This window comes from Balaenoptera physalus, assembly GCF_965194825.1.
Source record: "Balaenoptera physalus genome assembly, chromosome: 3".
NCBI lineage: Eukaryota > Metazoa > Chordata > Mammalia > Artiodactyla > Balaenopteridae > Balaenoptera > Balaenoptera physalus.
Genome location: NC_138890.1, coordinates 26381971 through 26401085, shown reverse-complemented (window position 1 = coordinate 26401085; position 19115 = coordinate 26381971). Strand labels below are relative to the sequence as shown.

The following is a 19115-nucleotide window of genomic DNA, read 5'->3' as shown; positions in this document are numbered from 1 at the left end:
CGATCTGTCAGCTCTCTCCAGCTGTCTGCCCAGCATCTGGCCTATGTAGGTCAGCACTTCCAACCTCTTTCTGGAATTGCAACACCCGCAGTGTGTTTGATTTCCTAACACTCCAGAGCAGCACTGCCACCGGAAGTGCTGAGGTACGCATATTTATCTTTTTAAAGAAGGTACATTAAGTTTAATCCTGGAGAAATGCCGCCTGAGTGTCATGATGCCTTTGAAACCTAGGATGTCAGAGTGAGGCAGGACCAAGGTGAGTGGGGGGGGGGGGGCCGAAATAAAATCAGCAACCACGCTGGGGAACCTGCCGCTATGCGCTGACCCTCTGCAAGGTGCTTTACCAACATCCTGTCAATCATCACGAAACACCTGGCAGGAAGGGGGGGGGGCGCCCTCAGGTTGGGGAGGTGGAAACCCAGGATGCCACCACGCCTGAGGTCACGCAGTTGGGAAGTAAGCGACTTCAGTTCCAAGCCCAGCTCCTTCAGCCTCTGAAGTCCCTTCTCCTCCTTCCACATCCCCAAGGCCAGGCCTCGGCTCTCCTGGTCCCAGGCCAGAGCTTTCCTGTCCCGAGTCAGCAACAGGAATCACCAAGCTCAGGCGCCACAGCAAGTGACACTCCGGGGGTGGCCGGTTGCCAATTTTTCTCTTTTCAATTAAGTGATTGCTTGGAATGGGGCCCAAAGACAAGTGCTTGTGGTGTGAGTGGCAGAGAAGATGCTCCTTGTCCCCAGCCCACTCAGGCGGGTGGTGGAGCTGAGGTCTCAGACTGTACCTGGGGGCAGAGGGGTGCCAGGCCAGGAGGTGGGAGACAGGGTCGGTCTCTCTAAAGCACAAATTGAATCGTGTCTCTCCTCTGCTTCAAACACCTCAGTTCGTTCATTCATTCATTCAGCAAATACAGACAAGAGCACCTACTGTGCACCAGGCTCCCTTCCGAGGGCTGGGGATATGGCCGTGAACGAGGAAGACAGAAGCCCCCGTCCACCTGGAGCTTTCAGCCTAGTCGAGGAAGACAACAAAGGCATGTCGGGGCTTTAGGGGGCCTCCTCCTGCTCCCGCCTGGCCAGGTGCTCCCTTGCCTCTGGCCCCTGCACCTGCCACTGCCTCTGGAGGGAGGATCTTCTCTCCCTTCACCTTTGTAGCAACTCTTCACTTCCTAGGTGTCAGCTTAGAGGCTGCCTCCTCCTGGAAGCCTTACTGGAGACCCCCAGTCTGGGTCTGGCCTCCTTTCTCTGGGTTCCCACAGCCACCAGGGCTGCCGTCGCTCAGCACACATTCCTCTGGGTGTGCTGTTCTCTTCACGTGACTGTCACCCCACTCCCCTGGGAGCCCTCAAGGGGCAGGGGCCAGGTCTGTCTCATTCACCACAATCTTTCCAGTGCCTGGTAACACGGGGCTCTCAGGAACTGCCTGGTGGGAGACCAACAGGCGGACAGACAGACAAAAAGCCAAGACAGGGCCACACGGTCATAAATCAAGGTGACCTCACTCAAGGCTCTCTGAGTCTGGGGTAACAATGCTCTTGGAATGGCTGAGTGAACAGCTCAACTGCCAAGGGTGCTGGAAACAGAACCAGCTTTGTTACAGAGAAGAATGCAGGCACAGGGCCCAGCCCTGGGAGAGAAGTCCACGTTTCACCCCAAGACCTCTCTGGACAGGCGATGGAGAAAAAGAGAACAGCGCAGGAGCAATTCCAATTGCAGGTGGAAGCAGCATCCCATACCATTTGAGTCAGGGCAGCCCGAGGGAATTCTTAGGAGGTGATGGAATTATGCTGCATCCTGTCTCGGGTGGTGGTTACATTAACCTACGCATGTGTAAAAGCTCATGGAATGCTATACCAAAAAAGGGAATTTTCCTGCACAGATGTAAGTCAAAAATTAAAAATAACAATCACTCCTTAGTGTCATTAAAAAAAAAAAAGATAGGCACTGGCTTTAGGGTACCCAGGTATGATTCTCGGCTCTACAGTTTAAAGCTGTTGTGGGACTTTACAAGTCATTTCATGGCTCCGAGCCTCTATTTTCTCATCTGTAAAATGGAGAGAATAGTCGTACCTACTTTCTAGGGTTGGCTAAGGATTCAACAGGCTAATGCAGGACAGGAGCTTGGCACATGGCCTGACTTACAGGAAGCTTTGAGTGCAATCACTGATAACCCCATTACAGAGGTGAGGCACGGGTGGCTCAGGCCGGCCAACTCAAATCTTTTGAGGTGAACTAAGTTAAAGGGAAAAGTCACAAATGTCACTCTGTGAAATCTAATCAACTGCCTCTCCCTGGCGCCCATCTTTCCATGACTGCCGGAGTCTCATCCAGATGGCGAGCAGCATGACCCACTTGCAGGGCCGGCCGGGTACAGCACCTCCGTTCTTCTAGATGGAGACACGGAGCTGGTGGAAACACTTGCTGGACCGGGTGTGCAGCGCCAGCCCGGGCCTCTGGCTGCCAACTCACAGCCTTGCACACATCTGGCCCGAAGCAGCACGGGGAACTTTCCAATGGCAAGCAGAGGTGCTGGCAGCTGGAGCCAGGCTCGGCCGAAACTAACCTGAAGGCTAGCTTTCTAGGAAAGCCTCCAAGGCAGGCATTGAGGGCTCGTGGAGATCTCCCAGGCTGCCAGGCCTCAGAGGAGCCCAGGGCAATGCAGGAAATGGAGCCGAGAGAGGGCCTCTCCTGTGTTAGCAGGGTTGCCTAGGGGGGAGAACTGGGCAGCCAACAAGAGCACCCACTATGTGCAAGGCACACAGGCAGTAGGGATAAAGCTGTCTGAGTAATGAAAAAGAATCAAAATGGGCCACGTTTATTGGGCCGATTGGGCACTATGCTAAGTCCTTCATTTATGTTACGTCACGGGATGTGGTGACATTGGCTCACACGAGGTCACACAGCCAGCATGTGGCAGAGCTAAGATCTAAACCAGGGCCGTGGGGGACTTCCCTGGCGGTCCAGTGGTTAAGACTCTGCGCTTCCACTGCAGGGGGGACAGTTTGATCCCTGGTCGGGGAACTAAGATACCACGTGCCACATGGCGTGGCCAAAAAATAAAATAAAATAAACCAGGGCTGTGGGACATGTTGAAAAAAGCCTGACATATGTGGTCAGATGGGTCTTGGTTCACACCTAAAGGGCCCAGCACAGTGCCTGGCACACAGTAGGTACTCAACAGAAAAGACCGTAGTAGAGTCTTCTCATAGGCCACAGGCCCTCTAAGAAGCGCTTTACAGCTGCTGTTGGAGCACAGAGGGGATGAGGGCTAATTCTGTTGGTGGCACTTGGAGAGGCTTTCCAGATGAAAAAACAACTGCTCTGGATCTTGAGGGATGCATAGGGGTTCTCCAGCTGAGGACCAACACTAATGAGCACTTGTGAAATCCCCAGCACTCTGCTCTCAGGAACCCTATGGAGTGAAGCTTACTATCCATCCCATTTCACACCATAGTAAACTGATGTTCAAAGGGGTCAGGGGGCTGGTCCAAAGCCACACAGCTGTTTATGGAGGATGCCAGAATTCGAACCCAGGTTTGTTTGACTCCAGAATGCCCCTTCCAGTCCCCCAACCAAAGCCAAAGACACAGCAGAAGAAAACTGCAGAAGCTGACTGTCTAAACCAGAACAAGAAATGTGGGGTCCCACAGGCAGCGTCTCGGGGAGTTTCAGGCTACAGCTGCCAGCTCCTGGGTGAAGGGGCCCAAGAGAATGCTGTGAGCTCTCTAGCCACACCATGTGGAACAGGCAGCCCAGTCTCAAGACAGCAGCAATGCAAATAGCACAGACTTTCAGTTGGATAAACCTGGGTTCCAATCCTGGCTACACCACTTCCTTGAGCAAGCTACTCAGGAGCCTCAGTTTCCCCATTTGGTAAATGGGGATGCTAATACAGTCAGCCCTTGGCATCCAAGGATTCAACCAAGCTCAGATTAAAAAAAAAAAAAAAAAAATTCCAGAAAGTTCTAAAAAGCAAAACTTGAATTTGCTGTGACCCAGCAACTACTTACATAGCATTTACATTGTACTTACAGCTATCTACATAGCATTTACATTGTATTAGGTATTATAAGTAACCTAGAGATGATTTAAAGTATTCGAGAGGATGGGCAAAGGTTTTATGCAAATACTACACCATTGTATATTAGGGACTGGAGCATCTGTGGATTTTGGTATCCATAAGAGGCCTTGGAACGAATCCCCCCATGGATACCAGGGGATGACTGGAATAGTATTACCTGTCTCTCAGGGCTGTTGTAAAGTGTAAATGGGATAATGTCTGTGAGATACCTGGTACAGTGGTGGCCCTTTGCCCCCTTCCATGCAAAAGTAAGTTCCTTAGGCCCAAACCAAACCCAGATCATTAGGTTGAACTAAGTGAAATTGCCACTTGTTAAGTCAAAAATTGACAATTTCATATGGTTCAACCTAGTAGCATCCCAAGGGGTTATAATATTATATCTGTGTCCACTGGACTAGACTGAGAATTAGTTACTTTTCTCTTGAGTGTTTACTATGTGTCAGGAACTGGGATGACTCCTCCATTTACAGATGAAGATACTGAAGTTCTGAAAGGTTAAGTGACGCACCCTAAACCACTGGTGGAAAGTGACAAAGCCAGGATTTACACCCAGGTCTGGCTGCCTCCAAAGCCTGTGCCTTAACCACTATGATACAATGCTCAGTCTGGTGTCAGCGGGGGGTCATCACAAGGAATCCAATTCTGAGTCAGCTGAAGGATATCATCAATGGCCATCATCCTAGAATCATGGGACCCAGGGATTGAGAGAGCCCAAGAAGTTATGGTTTCATTCAAGGAACACGCTTGGCACCTGTCCTTAGACTATGAGGGATTCAGGGTCTGGTGGGAGAGGAGGAGACGAGTCAACAGAGTCATACCCAATGTATGAGCACCACGATGGGCTTGGTCCACTAGGAACCTCAGCATCAAAGCTGAGTGCCCTGGTTGGGTGACAGGCAGAAAGGGGTCAACTAAGATTTCTAGGATACTCCCTGAACAACTGCCCCCTCCATATAAATGCAGCTTCATCTTCCCGTCCCACTGGGCTTGGGGACATGAAGAAGGAGGAGAAAAGAACTAGATGAGAATGTAGAGGGACTGAGCTCTCAAACCCTGGGGACAGCCATCTAGTAGGGGTATCAGAAGGGGAGTAGGGATTCCTCCACCAGATAAAGTAGGGGGGCTGCAGAAGTGGGTTGCAAACTTTGTACAGCCAAGTAGCCCCTTTTCCCACATGGAATCATATGTGGTCCCGATGGTCAGGTTCTGTGGGTTCCCTGGCCACCCCTATACCCATGCCCTGCTGGGCTCCTCATCTGGCAGAGACTATTCCTCCCGGCCTTGATGTGAACCCCTATGTGGACTTTTCTGCCAGCTTCCTGCGCTTCATACACAAGTCTATGAGACAGGAAAAAAGGGAACAAGGGAAGCAGGGTCCCCTCTTTCTCCCTCCCTCCAGGAAGCTTTCCTGACTCTGCTGTCCTACACTGTCCTCTCCTCTCTAGAGAAACCTGGGATAATACTTAAACAGATAATACAATGTAAAACAATGTAACGGCTCACAACCACCAATGGTCTTGATGTGTTTCCTATGAAGCTACACTGTATTACTGTTTCCACCCAGCAGTGGTGGAAAGTAAGACCTAGCATGTGAAGTAACCTGTTCCACAGGGTTGGTAATAAAGTCTGATGGCAGAGTCTGAGGTCTTAACAAGCATCCACGTTTCTACCACCAGAGACGAAGCTTTGGTTATACTTCTTCCCAGACCCTTTTTCTATATGTTGAAGTAGTTTATGAAATTAAGATCACATTGTATATACATGATCTTTTTCACCTGTGTTATATGGTGAGCATTTCCCCATTTCATTAAAAATTCTTTCAGCAAAAATTTTAAAGGATCCTTAGTAGTCCATTTATTTAATCATGCCTCCAATGATAAACATTTTCAGTATTATTTTAATTACCACACTGCTAAATATCCAAATATACAAATCTTTGGGGAAGACTGCTTTTAAATCTTAGGGGGGTGCATCCTGGACTAGTCCATTTAGAGTATGTTTCTCAAAGTGTGGTCATTCCAGATCACCTGTGTCACATCATTCGAGGTTGCTTATTAAAAAAGCGCATCACTGGTCAGGGAATGGTAAAGATGATGATGGTAAAGGTAATATAACACTAACAGGTAACTATTTATTCAGTACTTTTATGTGCCAGGCACTGCTTTAAACCCTTTACATAAAATAACCCACAGTAGGTACTATTCTTACCCTCAATTTACAGATGAAGAAACTAAGGCACAGAGAAGTTAAGTCACTTACTAAGGTCACACACTCTGCCGGTCACCGGCAGAGCCAGGTCAAATCCATGCCTAACTTCCAAGTCCAAACTCTTAAACTTCTACCCAGAAGTTTTTCACCTTTTTTTTTTTGTGCCATGGAGCCCTTTGGCAATCTGATGAACTCTATGGTCCCCTTCTCAAAATGATTTAAAAATGACTAAATTAAAGCACATAGCATTCCAAATGAAATACTGAATTGTAATAAAAGTGTTTCAAAAAATAAAATTATGAACATATGTACACTTTTATTAATGCAATAAATAACAAAATCCAGCAGTGGGTCGAATAACACCACAGTTCTGAAGCAGTGATGAGGATAAATGCAACTGTAAAGGGACGTGAAAATATCTGTGAATTTCTACTGGTGACAAAGTCACAGGTATTACTAATATCACTGAGGGTCGCTGCCTTCATTCATAATGGAAGGCGATGCTAAATTGCTATTGGAGGTTAGTGAGAATAAAGATGTACTCTTCCCCCTTCCAAGTTCAAGGACCCTCTGAATTCTACCCATAGTAAAAACTCTGCTAGTTGGTTTTCCCTGTTCCAGAGCGCCCACCTCCTCTTGACCCCAGCTCAGAGCGCCACCTCTCTGGTCCAGCAGGGAATGGGGAATGGGCAGTCCAGGCCTCAGACCCCTGCCCTGTCCCCAGAGCCCTACTGCAGGCCCCACCACAGCCCTTATGCCGTGGTGACGTGTTCCAAACAGATGGTGACCTCTATAAGGACAAAGGCTGCCTGGTCATCTCAGCCTCTCTTTGGCTTGGGGCCAGGCCTGGCCCAGGGCAGACAACAAACCCACATCTGTACAATTGACTGGCAGCCAATGGTGGCCCGAAGCCACAGGCTGCTGATTCACACCTTGGCTGGGGAGGAGGAAATGGTGACGCCGCTGAGTGGGTTTCTGGCTTTCTTTGCCAGTGCACTAGGCAGGGGGTCCATGCAATTCTGCTTAATTAAGCAGAATAGAAAATATTATTCTTATGTGCTTTAAGGTAACATTTCCCTTCAAATCTAGGGGGTGAATTGACTATACCCTTCTTTATATTCAATGATAGGCAGCAGAGCCAAGTGTCATCCTGGGCAAAGTACTTCATCTTTCTAAGTCTCAGTTTCCACATCAGTGAAATGGGCTAATAACAGTACCTATGTGGCAGACATCTGTTGTTTCCACCTGTCCAGGCTCCATGCCCCCTTCTTCCAGCAACAGTGCTCTGAATCTCCTACAACTATTGGCAATTTCAGTGGGACTGCAGATCACAGTATCCTGCCCTTGCCTGACTAAAGGATGGTCAGGTGATCTGGCTGGGCCAATCAGATTCTCTCCTCCTGGAACTGGACTCTTGAGTGGCCAAAGGGACTGAGGGATGGAGCAGGTGCCTGCTTCTGGTGATGCTCTGATGCCCACAAGCAGTTTCAACGCCTTGGATGGCTCCAGCTGGCCAGGTCCTTCCTGTGACTGGGGGCTGAGCCAAGTTCTGCCAGAGCCATCTTTCCAATACATTTCCTATGGCTTAAGTTCGTTAGGTTCATTTCTGTCACTTGCAGCCCAAGAATCCTGACTAATACTCCTTACCTCACAGAGCTGCTGCTCAGATTCAGTGACACAAAGCATGAAAAGCCTGGAGCGTACAGTAAGCACTCAAATGAACGATAGCTATTCAATAATAACAACAACAGTAAATGATTGTTAAGTCTTGAGAACAACACAAATTTGGAGTTATTTAATCCCTCCCAAATTTCAGAATTCCTACCGGCTATCATAGACCTCTTTAATATTTCCCATCCCTCCCTCCCTCTCTAACTTTATCTTCACTGTCTGCACAGTCCTCCTGTGGGCAGGTGCTCTCTCTCTCTCCCAGGTTTGTCTGTGTCTGCCCCCTCCACTCTCCTGTGAAAGGTGTTCCCCCAGCCCATCAAGCCGGGGGAGTGCCCCTGAGTCCCAGCTCCTCCCAACCACTTCCATCTTGGATACCTCTGATCCTGAGCCCTGGCCACCCACGTGTGTGTGTGTGTGTGTGTGTGTGTGTGTGTGTGTGTGTGTGTGTGTGTGTGTGTGTGTGTGTGTGTGTGTGTGGTGGTGGTGGTGGTGGGGAAGGCGTGGCCTTCTTGAGGGTAGAGTCTATGCTTTCTTATTTATGTATGTATTTATGCCACGCCACGCGGCTTGTGGGATTTTAGGTCCCCGACCAGGATCGAACCCAGGCCCTCGGCCGCGAGAGCACAGAGTCCTAACCACTGGACCGCCAGGGAATTCCTTATGCTTTCTATTCTTTTGTGGTTCTTGGGCCAGTCAGAAGCCCCCAGATCCTTGGGGCCTCCAGCCACCTGTCAAGCTCCATCTCTACTACTCAAATCTCTCCTGCTTTTTTCAAACACGCCACATGCCAGGGTTTCAGCTTCCTTTCCCTCCTGTTCTGTCTGCCTGAAATTCCTTTACCCTTCTCTACTCGACAGTATCCCTCCCATGCTTTGTGATCAGCCTTGGGTCACCTGCACTGCATTGCCTTCTCCAAGTCCAACTTCCCCAAAACCCTAAGGCACAGGCCTCTGCTCATTCCCAAGTTCCAGGCTAGCCCTGATAGGCCGTCTACCCGTCTCTCAGGACACTGACCTCCGTGAGGTCTGAATCCCTGCTTTGCATATCTGTGTATCATCCCGAAGCTCAAAAGTGCCTGGTCCCTAAAGGGACTTACCTTTGTTCAGTGAATGCTCAAGAAACATTATCAGTATTACAAAGTACAAAGGTTTCTTGCTTGTTGTTGTATTGAAAGTGGTAGTTTCAGCAGCATTGCCAGATAAAGCACAGGATGCCCCAGGACATTTGAATTTCAAATAAACAATGAATAATTTTTTAGTGTAAGTAGGTCCCAAATATTACATGTTTATCTGAAATTCAGACTTCACTGGGCATCCTGTATTTTCATTTGGTAAATCTAGCAGCCGTAAGTTTTGGGATGGCCAGGGAGACACCTGCAAAAGCAGGCGGGAGAGCTCTGCGTGCGGGCGCATGCGTACACACACACACACACACACACACACACACACATGCATGCACGACAGATGCACCTCTGTTCCCTTCTCCCTTCACCGTTTAAAGAAGGCCCCAGGCTTGGGCTCATCACCCGCCTGCAGGCCTGCACCTGGGCCAGCACGTATGAGGAGAGAATGCCCTGTAGTTTGGATAATGGGGCAGAAGAAGGATGGCTTGCGGCAAGGCTCGGGCCTGCGGGCTCCTGGCAGAGTCCCTGAGGAGTGAGCCACACCAGCCCCTGCCCACTGGCCCCCCGGCGGGAGACACTGGGCCTCCCAAGTCTATCACATCAGCTAGTCCCCATGTCCCGGCAGGGGGCAGGGGTGCCAGCTCTGCCACCCAGGATCTGGATGACCCCACTGGCAAGGGCTCTGTGAAAGGGACCACAGGGTCCCAGTTTCTGGGCAGTACCCCGGGCCAGGAAGCTGCAAGGACGGCTGCCCCAGCGGCATCCTCTCAGGCATTCCGCACAAAAGCTCATTTAATTTCCCCACCAAAGCTGCCCACTTCCCAGAGGAGAAGGCTCAGGGCCAACAGCGAGTGGATGACAGTAGGTCCCAAATATGACGTGTTTCTCTGAAATTCAAACTTCAGACCAGAGCCCAGTTGCTGGGCGCAGAAGCCACGCTCACAACCCTCCGGCCACGCGGCCTACTGACGAAGCCTCATCTTCTCTCCTTGGGCCAAGGGTGTTCACGTCTCATCACTTGCACCCAACAGGCCTACAGGATGCTCATCTAGCAGCTCCCTTTCCTGCAGCTGCAGTGACCTGCAGCTGGCCTTGGCCTCCCAGGGGAAGGAGAAAACTGAGTCACACCAAGCAAGACCGTTCACCCTATCAGAGCTCTTTCTCCAAGGAAAAAAGCACGCATGATTTGCAACAGGATATGAGTGTCCTAGATGAGAAGTAGTACCATGCATGGAGAGGTCCCCTAGGCCTCTTTTGGCAGTGTGGTAACTCTGCCGCTTGCTGACGCCCGTGCACCTCCGGGTGGGTGACAGGCGGTTGGATGATCTGCCCAGGGGAGTGGGGCACAACTCTAACTTGAATGACCTCAGGGTGCAGACTGCTGAACTCTGGCCTGCAAGTCGTTCCAACCTATTCAGATATAAGCACTACAGGAGGGAGGGCCAGGCCACTGAGCAAGGAGCATTTCAACCAGAAAAGCATCTGCTCAGGCCTTCCTCCCCTCGTGGTATTTTAAACTCATCTCTTGCCACTTCTTGGGCTGGAGGACTGGAAAGCCACATCCAGAGCCCTGGTTCCGTGGCAGGAGTTGGGGGAGAGTCTCGGAGGCCAGCCTCCTCCTCTGGAGAGGACAGGCTCTTGGAGGAGCTGGAGAATTCTGCTGCTTCAGGACAGGATGAGGTGGTGGGGATGTGGGAACCTGGCTGGAGCCGCCATGGCCTGGCACTGCTTCTCTTTTAAAATGAGCATTCGCTGTTTTTTAGTTTTACTAAAAACAGGAATATGTGTTCCCCACAGAACATTTGGAAAATAGAGAAATGCAATGCACAGATGAGCAAAAAAAAAAAAAAAAAAAAAAAAAAGAGTGACATATATTTTATCAGCTATGTTTCTGTGCTTTCACAGACGCCTTCACTTGTAACCAGGTGCGAGTCAACCTGAGCACGTTGTTTTGCCACCAGCTTTTACTACTTCATATTCCCATGACAGAAGATGGAATACATTTTTGCCATCTCGATGGTATTCTAGCTCGTGGATATAGTATGTTTTATTTATCTTGTTCTCTACAGATGGGTGTTTAAGTGGCCCCCAACTTTTACTATCATAAATGATACTATGTTTGTACACTCCTAATACAGCTCATAGTGATTGAGCCCTTACTCTATGCCAGGCCCATTTAATCCTCACATCAGCCCTATGAGATTGGAACTATCATTATTCCCATTTTACAGGTGAGGTACAGAAAGGGTAAGTAATTTGTCTGAGGTCGCACTGTTGGTAGGTGGCAGGGCAGGGATCTGAAGGCATGCTGTTTGGTGTACTTTCCCTGCTTACCAGAAGCAAGGAATGGCACAGATTCAAAGGTCTGAACTAAAGGGACATTTAAGTAACTCTTGAGATATGACAGCCCCACCCGCTTTGATCTTGAGACAACTGCAAGAGCCCAGAGTGTAAGAGCCCAGGCTGAGGATGACCCGGCAGGTGAGGTGAGAGGCCTGGCTCCTTGCAACCATGGACCAGAGGCAACAGGATGGCACAGTGCAGGTGACAAGGTCCATCATTTTTCAGTCAGAAGAAAGCAACAGCCATTTAAAAAAAACCTACCCGAGGGACCTTAACGCCTACGGAGGGTACTACCTCTGTGTGACGCAGACAGGGTGCAGGACGAGAACCACCTGTAGAGGAGGTAGGCGGGCTCTGCCTTGCTCACGGGCCTGTCCCAGGGCAGCAGGGCGTCCCGCCTGGGGCCCGGCACCCCAGAAATGCCTCATGAATGAAGAAGCATGGAAAACAAATAGCAGGCCCCTAGGGCAGGAGGCAGGAGGCAAGAGAGAGGCAGAGATGTGGAGCATGGCTATTACTATCGTTAATGCTAGTTTTCATGACTACCACTGATTGAGTGCCCTTTACACAGAAGGCATCAGGCTCAGCAGTGTGTGAGAAGTGCCCTATACCTGTAGGTAAGCACTATTACTGCCCCCATTTTACAGACCCTTGGGGAGCTTGTCTGCAAGGTCACCCAGCCCAGGAGCTCATGAAGAGAACTCAAATCCAGGTCCTTTCTTCATGAAGTAATGGTGCGTCCATAGGAAATGTGCTAGGAGCTGGCATTTATCCCTCAGCAGGAGGGATGGAGAATAGGTTGAATGCATACATTATCTAAACAAGCACACAATCACCTTAAAAGGGTGACACTGTCCTCATTTTCCAGATACAGAAACGAAGGCTGGGGGTTGAGTCAGTCACCCAAGACCATGCAGAACTTGAATGTTTGTCTCTGATACCCAAGTTCTTTCCACTCAAGTTTGTTGGCCCGCCATGCATGTTTCTGCAAAACAGGGTGCCAGGATGGCTGGGATGCTGGGGGCAGCAGGGGATGGGGCAGGCTGGAAAACAGAATGCAGCTAATTTGGGCAGCAGATTCACAGTTTGTTCCAGACCACTGAGCCTGCCAGCCAGAGGTCTCCCACAGACTGAAACAAGAACGTTGATAATAATGCCTAATAAGGGCGTGACCCATCCTGCAAAAGTCAGTTGCTCAGAGGAGAGACCCGTTGCTCTTAGAGTCTGGCAGGTGGAGAGGGAGGTTTCAAGGCCAGCAGCACAGGGCCTGCCAACCCATCACTCCAGGGGCACAATCAACCCAGAGGTTCCCTGGGGTGAGAATGACTAAGGGTTGGTGGCCGCTTGTGCTTCATCAGTCCAGGCTGAGTGAATGAACAGTGAGATGAGGGAAGGGCCAGGATGGAGAAACTGGGGCCTGGAGGCTTAAATGATCCACCCAAGGTCACTTGGCTCAGGGGTGGGATCACAGGGCTGCACGTACGTCACATCACGTACGTCAATCCCCACGCTGCCACTCTTTGCTGTGTGACCTCAGGCATGTGCCTGTACTTCTCTGAGCCTCCAGTCTCAAGGGGAAAACGAGAACACTAACGTAACTATCTGAAGTACCAGGATCCTGAGTGTATAAATAAATCCTATAAATGAATAGAAAACCAATAACTCAATATACCGAAAAAAGGGGCAAAAGATAAAACAGGCAATTAATTCACAGAAGAGGAAACTCAAAAGGCTGACAAAGGTGTGAAAAGATACGTAACTTTACTAGCAAGCAGAGAAATGCAAACAAGCACTGCCATGAGATACTACTCCGTACCCACTAAAAAGTCTGACAATTCGGAGTGTTAGCAAGGAGCCAGAGCAAAGAGACCCACAGACACTGCTCCCAGGGACATTAAATGCACAGGTGAAAATGCACAGACCCCAAGAGCCAGCAATCCTGCCTCAGCTGTACGGGCCAGGAAGCAGCTACAAGTATCCTAAAAATCTCCGACAGGAGCTCGAATAAACAGGGGTATATTCATAAATGGAATATGAAACAGCAGTTAAAATGAACTGAAGTTACATGTACTAACACAGATCTCAAAAGTGTAATGTTTTGTAGTTTTAAAACTTTCAATGCAAGATCTTGGGGACTGCTGAAAAGGTAAAAACATTAAAAGGTACATGAGGCCTAGCTGGGAAGGGGACTGATTGCCACAGGGCACAAGGGATCTTTCTGGGGGTGATGGAAATGTTATAAAACTGGATTGTGATGATGGCTGCACAGCTCCATACATTTATTTAAAGAAATCAGCCAATTGTACACTTACAATGGGTGAATTTATGGTATGTAAATCATACCTCAGTAAAGCTACTGAATAAAAAAAATCATATCTATTGGTCTATTTTTAAAATGTGCATGGGAATGACAAGCACCAAATGTAGGATACTGTTTTTATTTGTGGGGGGGTGATTGTTGGAGTGGGTGCACAGGGGGCTTTGCATTTGCAATACTTCATTTCTTAAAAAATAAAAATAAAAATGATTTGAAATGAATAGGGCAAAAGGTAAAGATCTGACAGCTGGATGGTAGATTGACAGATATTTAACTTATTCTATGTATCTGTATATTTGAAATCGTGTATTAGTATAACGGAAAAGTACCTATTTTAAAGGGCTGTTGTGATGACTAAATACACATAGAGAGCTTAATCCAGTGCCTAGCCCACAACAATGGATTAAATTTCAGCTGTTAAGATTACTGCTTCTATAACTACTTCTAGCATCTTGCTCTTCTTAACATCTAAAGATCTCAAGTCAGAGCAAGCCAGTATTTCCTGGCCCCTGCTAAGGGAGACTTTTTTCTAACCCCAAGGCTTCTGTACATCCCTCTCCAGCGTTGGAAATGGGGCGATCCAAAAAACCCTGCAAAACCTACAGGGAGCACTTCCTCCTCCCCTCAAGCTGGAAGATAACCTAGCTGGGGAGGGTCTCCCAGGGTGTCACACTTGAAAGCCCCCTTTCCATTCATTTAGAAAGCCCTAGGCTCCACGGCAGGAAAGATGCAGGCAGAGAAAGGCCAGCAGACAGAGTGCAGTGGCTCCAGGGAAGCTCTCTCCAGATGATAATACTGTTTGTTGATATTATTGTCAACAATAATCCCTACCCACCCATGGGGATCTCAGAGGCCCTGGGAGCTTCTGCCTCTGCATTCTCCAGATGTGGCCTATGGCTCTGCCCTTGGGCCCACTGATGATGTCTCTGCCCACAGGCGAAGGAGGCTGGGGCCAGGCGTGATGAAGATGCCGCCCTGATCATGGAGAAGATGCCATTTAAGGTGGAACAAGTGGCCCAGCCTTGATGGGCAGCCCTGAGCTCCTGGTGAAGCTCTCCAACGAGATCTACAGCACCTGTGACCTGTTCGCTCCCAGGCAACTGAGTGATGAGACCGGTGGAGGCTGAAGTAGCTGTAAATAGGGAGCAGGTTGTGGGAAGCCTCCGTAACTAACTTGCATGTTCTCATGCAGTGGTTGGGGCAGGGCGGTTAGAAGTCAGGGCGTGTGTGATTTTGCCCTCCTGGGGGACATGTGTGGAGACGTTTTTGGTTGTCACAATTAGGGAGGGGGATGCTACTGGCACCTAGGGGGTAGAAACCAGAGATGCTGCTGAACATTCTACCATGCACAGGACGGCCCCCCACAACGAAGAACGATCTGGCCCAAAATATCAACAGTGTTGAGGCTGAGAAATTCTGCCCTAGAGGGACGCAGCACTATTTACAATTTGCAGATTATAGAAGCAGCTTAGAGAGGTAAATTGACCAGCTCAAGGTCACACAGCAGGAAGTGGCCAAGTCTAGGGCTGTCCAACTCTTCTGCTCATGCCATCTCTCCAGAGTGGCTGGGCCAACTTCAGAGAGGAGGATATACCAAATGGGAAAAAAGTCCAGGCCCATGCCAATAGCTACCTCCATGCCCATTCTTTCTAGAGTGGCAGGGGCAGGTATGGTTTGAGAACAGGAGCAGGGGTCACTGGCAGTTGCTGGTGAGTTTCCTGCCATCACAGCACTTAACTTTCTCTGTTCCTGTGGATGACTCAGGCTTCGGTTCAACCCATTGCCCCTATTCATCTGATGAACCCAAAAGGCTGGGTAGAAGGGAGGGGACTCCCTTGAATCACAGGAGTAACTAAACCCACATGCAGAAAAATAAATTCTTGGTGAAATCCCTCCTCATGTGACTTTGGCATGTTCCCAGTCAGAGTAACATGGATACCACAGGGCAGGGAGGCAGGCATCTAACGGTTACGGAATGTCAACCCTGTCAGTCACAAGATCCCTTCTCCTAGGAAGTGGGCACCATTACCGCCATTTTACAGATGAGGAAACTGAGGGTCAGAGAGGCCACACAGCAAGCTGGACGCCAAGATTTAAACCCAAATCCATGTTAATATTTAGAGACTTGTCTGAAGGAGCCCCTAAAAAGTGGTTGAAGGCTTACAGAGATGCCCCTCAGAGCTGCTGCACCTCCAAAAAACTGGCAGGGAGGGATCTAAACAGAATGAAAAGCCTCAGAGTGATCACAAATGATGGCAACATTCCCAGTTCTTAAGAGGACTTTGCGTAGGGAAACTACGGGGTATGAAATCTGCAAAGTGGTGTGACCTGGTGGAATAACACTTTTTGGGGTCGAACATACTTGGATTTACATTCCTGTTCTGGCCCTGACTGTGATCTCAGGCATAGGACCTCATCTTTCTGAGCCTTAGTTTCCTCATCTGTCAAATGGGCTTAAGAACCTGTGCCTGATAGTCGTGTGACGAGAGAGGACAGGAGGGAGTGGACGATGATGCCCATTTCTTGGAGGCTGTATGTATTCTGGTGTTCCCAGCTGACAGATCTGGTGGGAGGCAGCATGGGGAATTTCAGACTTCCTCCTGTCTGCCATATTGGTAAAAACTGTCTTCATAGCAAAGAGGCAACTCAGTTACACACTCAACAGGCTCAAACAAGAAACCAAGATTTGGCAGCATTTGAAACAGTTAAAAAGAAAGGGGGTGCGGGGGAGACAATTTAGCCCAGCTCTGGAATCAAGGGAAACTTCACTCTATTTAAAGATGCCACAGGTCCAGGAAATAGCTTCCCACCGCCTGGCTAAGGCTTGAATAACTGGCTGCCCAGCCAATAACAATACAGGCTCACACAGCACACCCTTTCTCGTAGGGAGTGCAGAGTGGATTCCCGGCTATCTCCTTTCAGAATTGTATAGACTATTCGTGTAAGGCATGTAGATCTGCTATATAAGAACGAGCCTCTTAAGAAAAGAGATCCAAAGACGACTTGCAGGGAGGTCAAGGAGCTGAATTTAGCCAGCCAACGCCCCTTGCTCTTTATTGTTCTATACTTCTTTGTTAGGATTTTTTTTCCCTCCCTCTTGCTCTTTTTTCCTTCCTGGTTAACTTCTCTGCAGCTAGGCGCTGCCACTGCTCCCTTCTCACCACCAGAGACACCATAGCCCCCTTCCCTCCTGCAGAGAGGCCTCCCCAAGGCCTCACCTGGGCCCAACACCCCACAGCCCCATTATCCCTCTACCCAGAACCTCTGAGGTGGTCCAAGGGCCCCTTGAACCCACAGATTCAGCTCCTAGGCTGGTGTGGAACCCATTTCCCATCTGGCGGGTCACCATCTACCCCAGGTACACCTTCCAGAGGCAGGGAAAACCGAATGCAGCTCCTCCTTGTTCCAGAACCTGAAGCCTCCCTGCGCCTCAGCCCATCTGAGGGTTCCATCTGCAAAATGAGGCTACTGGCCCATTTTTTCAAGTCCCCGCCAGCTCTAAACAAGATTCCCATTTTGCCAGGGAAATACCAGGAGAAAACTTTCATACATTTTTAAACAGAAGTTATTGGAGAGAAGGGGCAGGGATTTTTTTCTTTTTTAAAAAAACTTTTTCATGGTGCAGGCACTCAAAGGATCCATTCTCAGAGATCTCTATCGCTCCGGCTGTCTCCTCCAAAAGGACGGAGCCAACTTGGCGATCCCTGCTGGGGCTACCTGTGGCTGGGCACTGCGGGTCTGAGCGCCTCCAGACAAGGAGGGACAGGACGGGCGGCCTGAGAACTGGCGCCTCTCTCTGTCTCTCTGTCCCCTACACCGGCCAGACTTTGCCACGGATGGGCAGGACGGGAGTGGGGGGGACAAGGAGGAGACGGAGAGGGGGAGAGGGGCGGCAAAGAGACGAGGCGGGGACGAGGCGGGAGGACACGGTGGAGGAGCGGACCAGGGCAAAAGAGAGGAGGGGGAGGGGGAGAGAGGGAGGAGCCGGGAGAGACCCGGGCCGCGCAGCAGCAGTGCCGAGAGGGGAGAGGAGGGGAGGTGGGGGAGAAAAGAGCAGGAGGCAGAAGTTTTCAGAGCCGGGGGCGCTCTAGGTCGCCCCCGACGGGGCACGGGCTCAAGGGGGCGTGGGGGTCGCGCGGCACTCACATAATGCTTGTTGGGCACCCGCCGCTTCTGCACGTCCAGCACCTTCACCTCCACGATGCTGCGCCGCGGCGGCATGGCCTCTCCTCCGCGGGGCCGAGTGCGAGTGCTGGGGACGCGGGGTGCTGGGGCGCGCCGCAGCGGGCCGGGAACAGCCGGCCGAGCGGTATCCGGGGGCTGAGCGTGATCCAGAGCCCGGTCCGAGCACGAGCCGCCGCCGCCGCCCTTCGCTCCGCGCGCCCTCCGGCCCCGCCGCCGCCCGCCCCCGGCCCGCCCCCGACCCGCCCTCCGCGTCGCCGGCCCGCCCCCCCTTAAAGGGCCCGGCCCCAACGCCCGCCCCCGGAGCGCGGACCCGGCTGGCCCACGTCCGGCCTCGGCAGGGCCTTTGTCCCGGCGGCGAGCCCCCGCGGCTGGGGGAGGGGACGGGCGCGCATCCGGCGTGCGATCACTGATTGACCGGTGGATTCATTCCCGCACTCACTCCTTCTGATACCCGCGGTCTGGCCCCGGATGTGAGGGCCAGACTCCAGGGTTCAAACTCCGGCTCTGCTGCTAATCGACTCTGTGACCTTGGGCAAGTGGCTTAACCTCTCTGGGCTCAGTTTCTTCATCTGTAAAATGGCCCTAGTGCTACAGCCTACCAACGGGGGCTGTCCTCAGGATTAAGTGCATGTGACGTCGGTGGCACTATAAATGTTGGCAGTTGTAAACTCAGCCCCAAGCCATGGGGATTCAGGGAGGAGCAAGAAAAGCTGCCTCCCCTCCCCCCCCCCAACAAATGCAAGTACTATATAATGACAACAGTAGCAGCAAAACAGGGTGAGAGGGTGGTGAATGAGTGAGGGGCAGTGGATGCTTGTTAACAAGGCCACTGATTCCCAAATGTGGAGCACTCATTCTATGCCAGCTGCAGTGCCTCCTGCTTTTTTTTTTGAAAATTTCTCTTTGAATTCTCAGGACAACTGTGGTGGTGGGGGGTCGGGGGAAGGTGGTTGACCCATATTACAGAGGAGGTGACTGAGAGCAGCCTCTGGAGTCACAGAGCTGGTGGAGGGACCCCATCACTAGCTGGCTCGAGGCATATTCCACAAGTTAAAGCTAAGGGTGGCCGGAGCTGCTTCACATTTCTTTATCCAGTGCCTCCTGTAGCCCTGGCTGGGCACTGAGTCATTTTCAGGCGGTACTGGCTGAGCAAACATCTGAATGAGTGTACACATAATGCATGGATAGGAGGTT

General features: G+C 50.5%; 1 protein-coding gene across 3 annotated transcripts in view; it reads right to left on the bottom strand.

The window, feature by feature from the left end:
- SH3PXD2B (SH3 and PX domains 2B) overlaps positions 1-18128 on the bottom strand; it is a 121625-nt gene extending 103497 nt beyond the window's left edge. For all 3 annotated transcript variants that reach the window (XM_082456412.1, XM_082456411.1, XM_082456410.1), the window contains exon 1: positions 17883-18128. In XM_082456412.1, coding sequence (XP_082312538.1) covers positions 17883-17957 — 75 coding nt within the window. In that variant the 5' untranslated portion in view covers positions 17958-18128. The remainder of the gene's footprint in view (positions 1-17882) is intronic.
- Between the last annotated feature and the right edge of the window lie 987 nt (positions 18129-19115).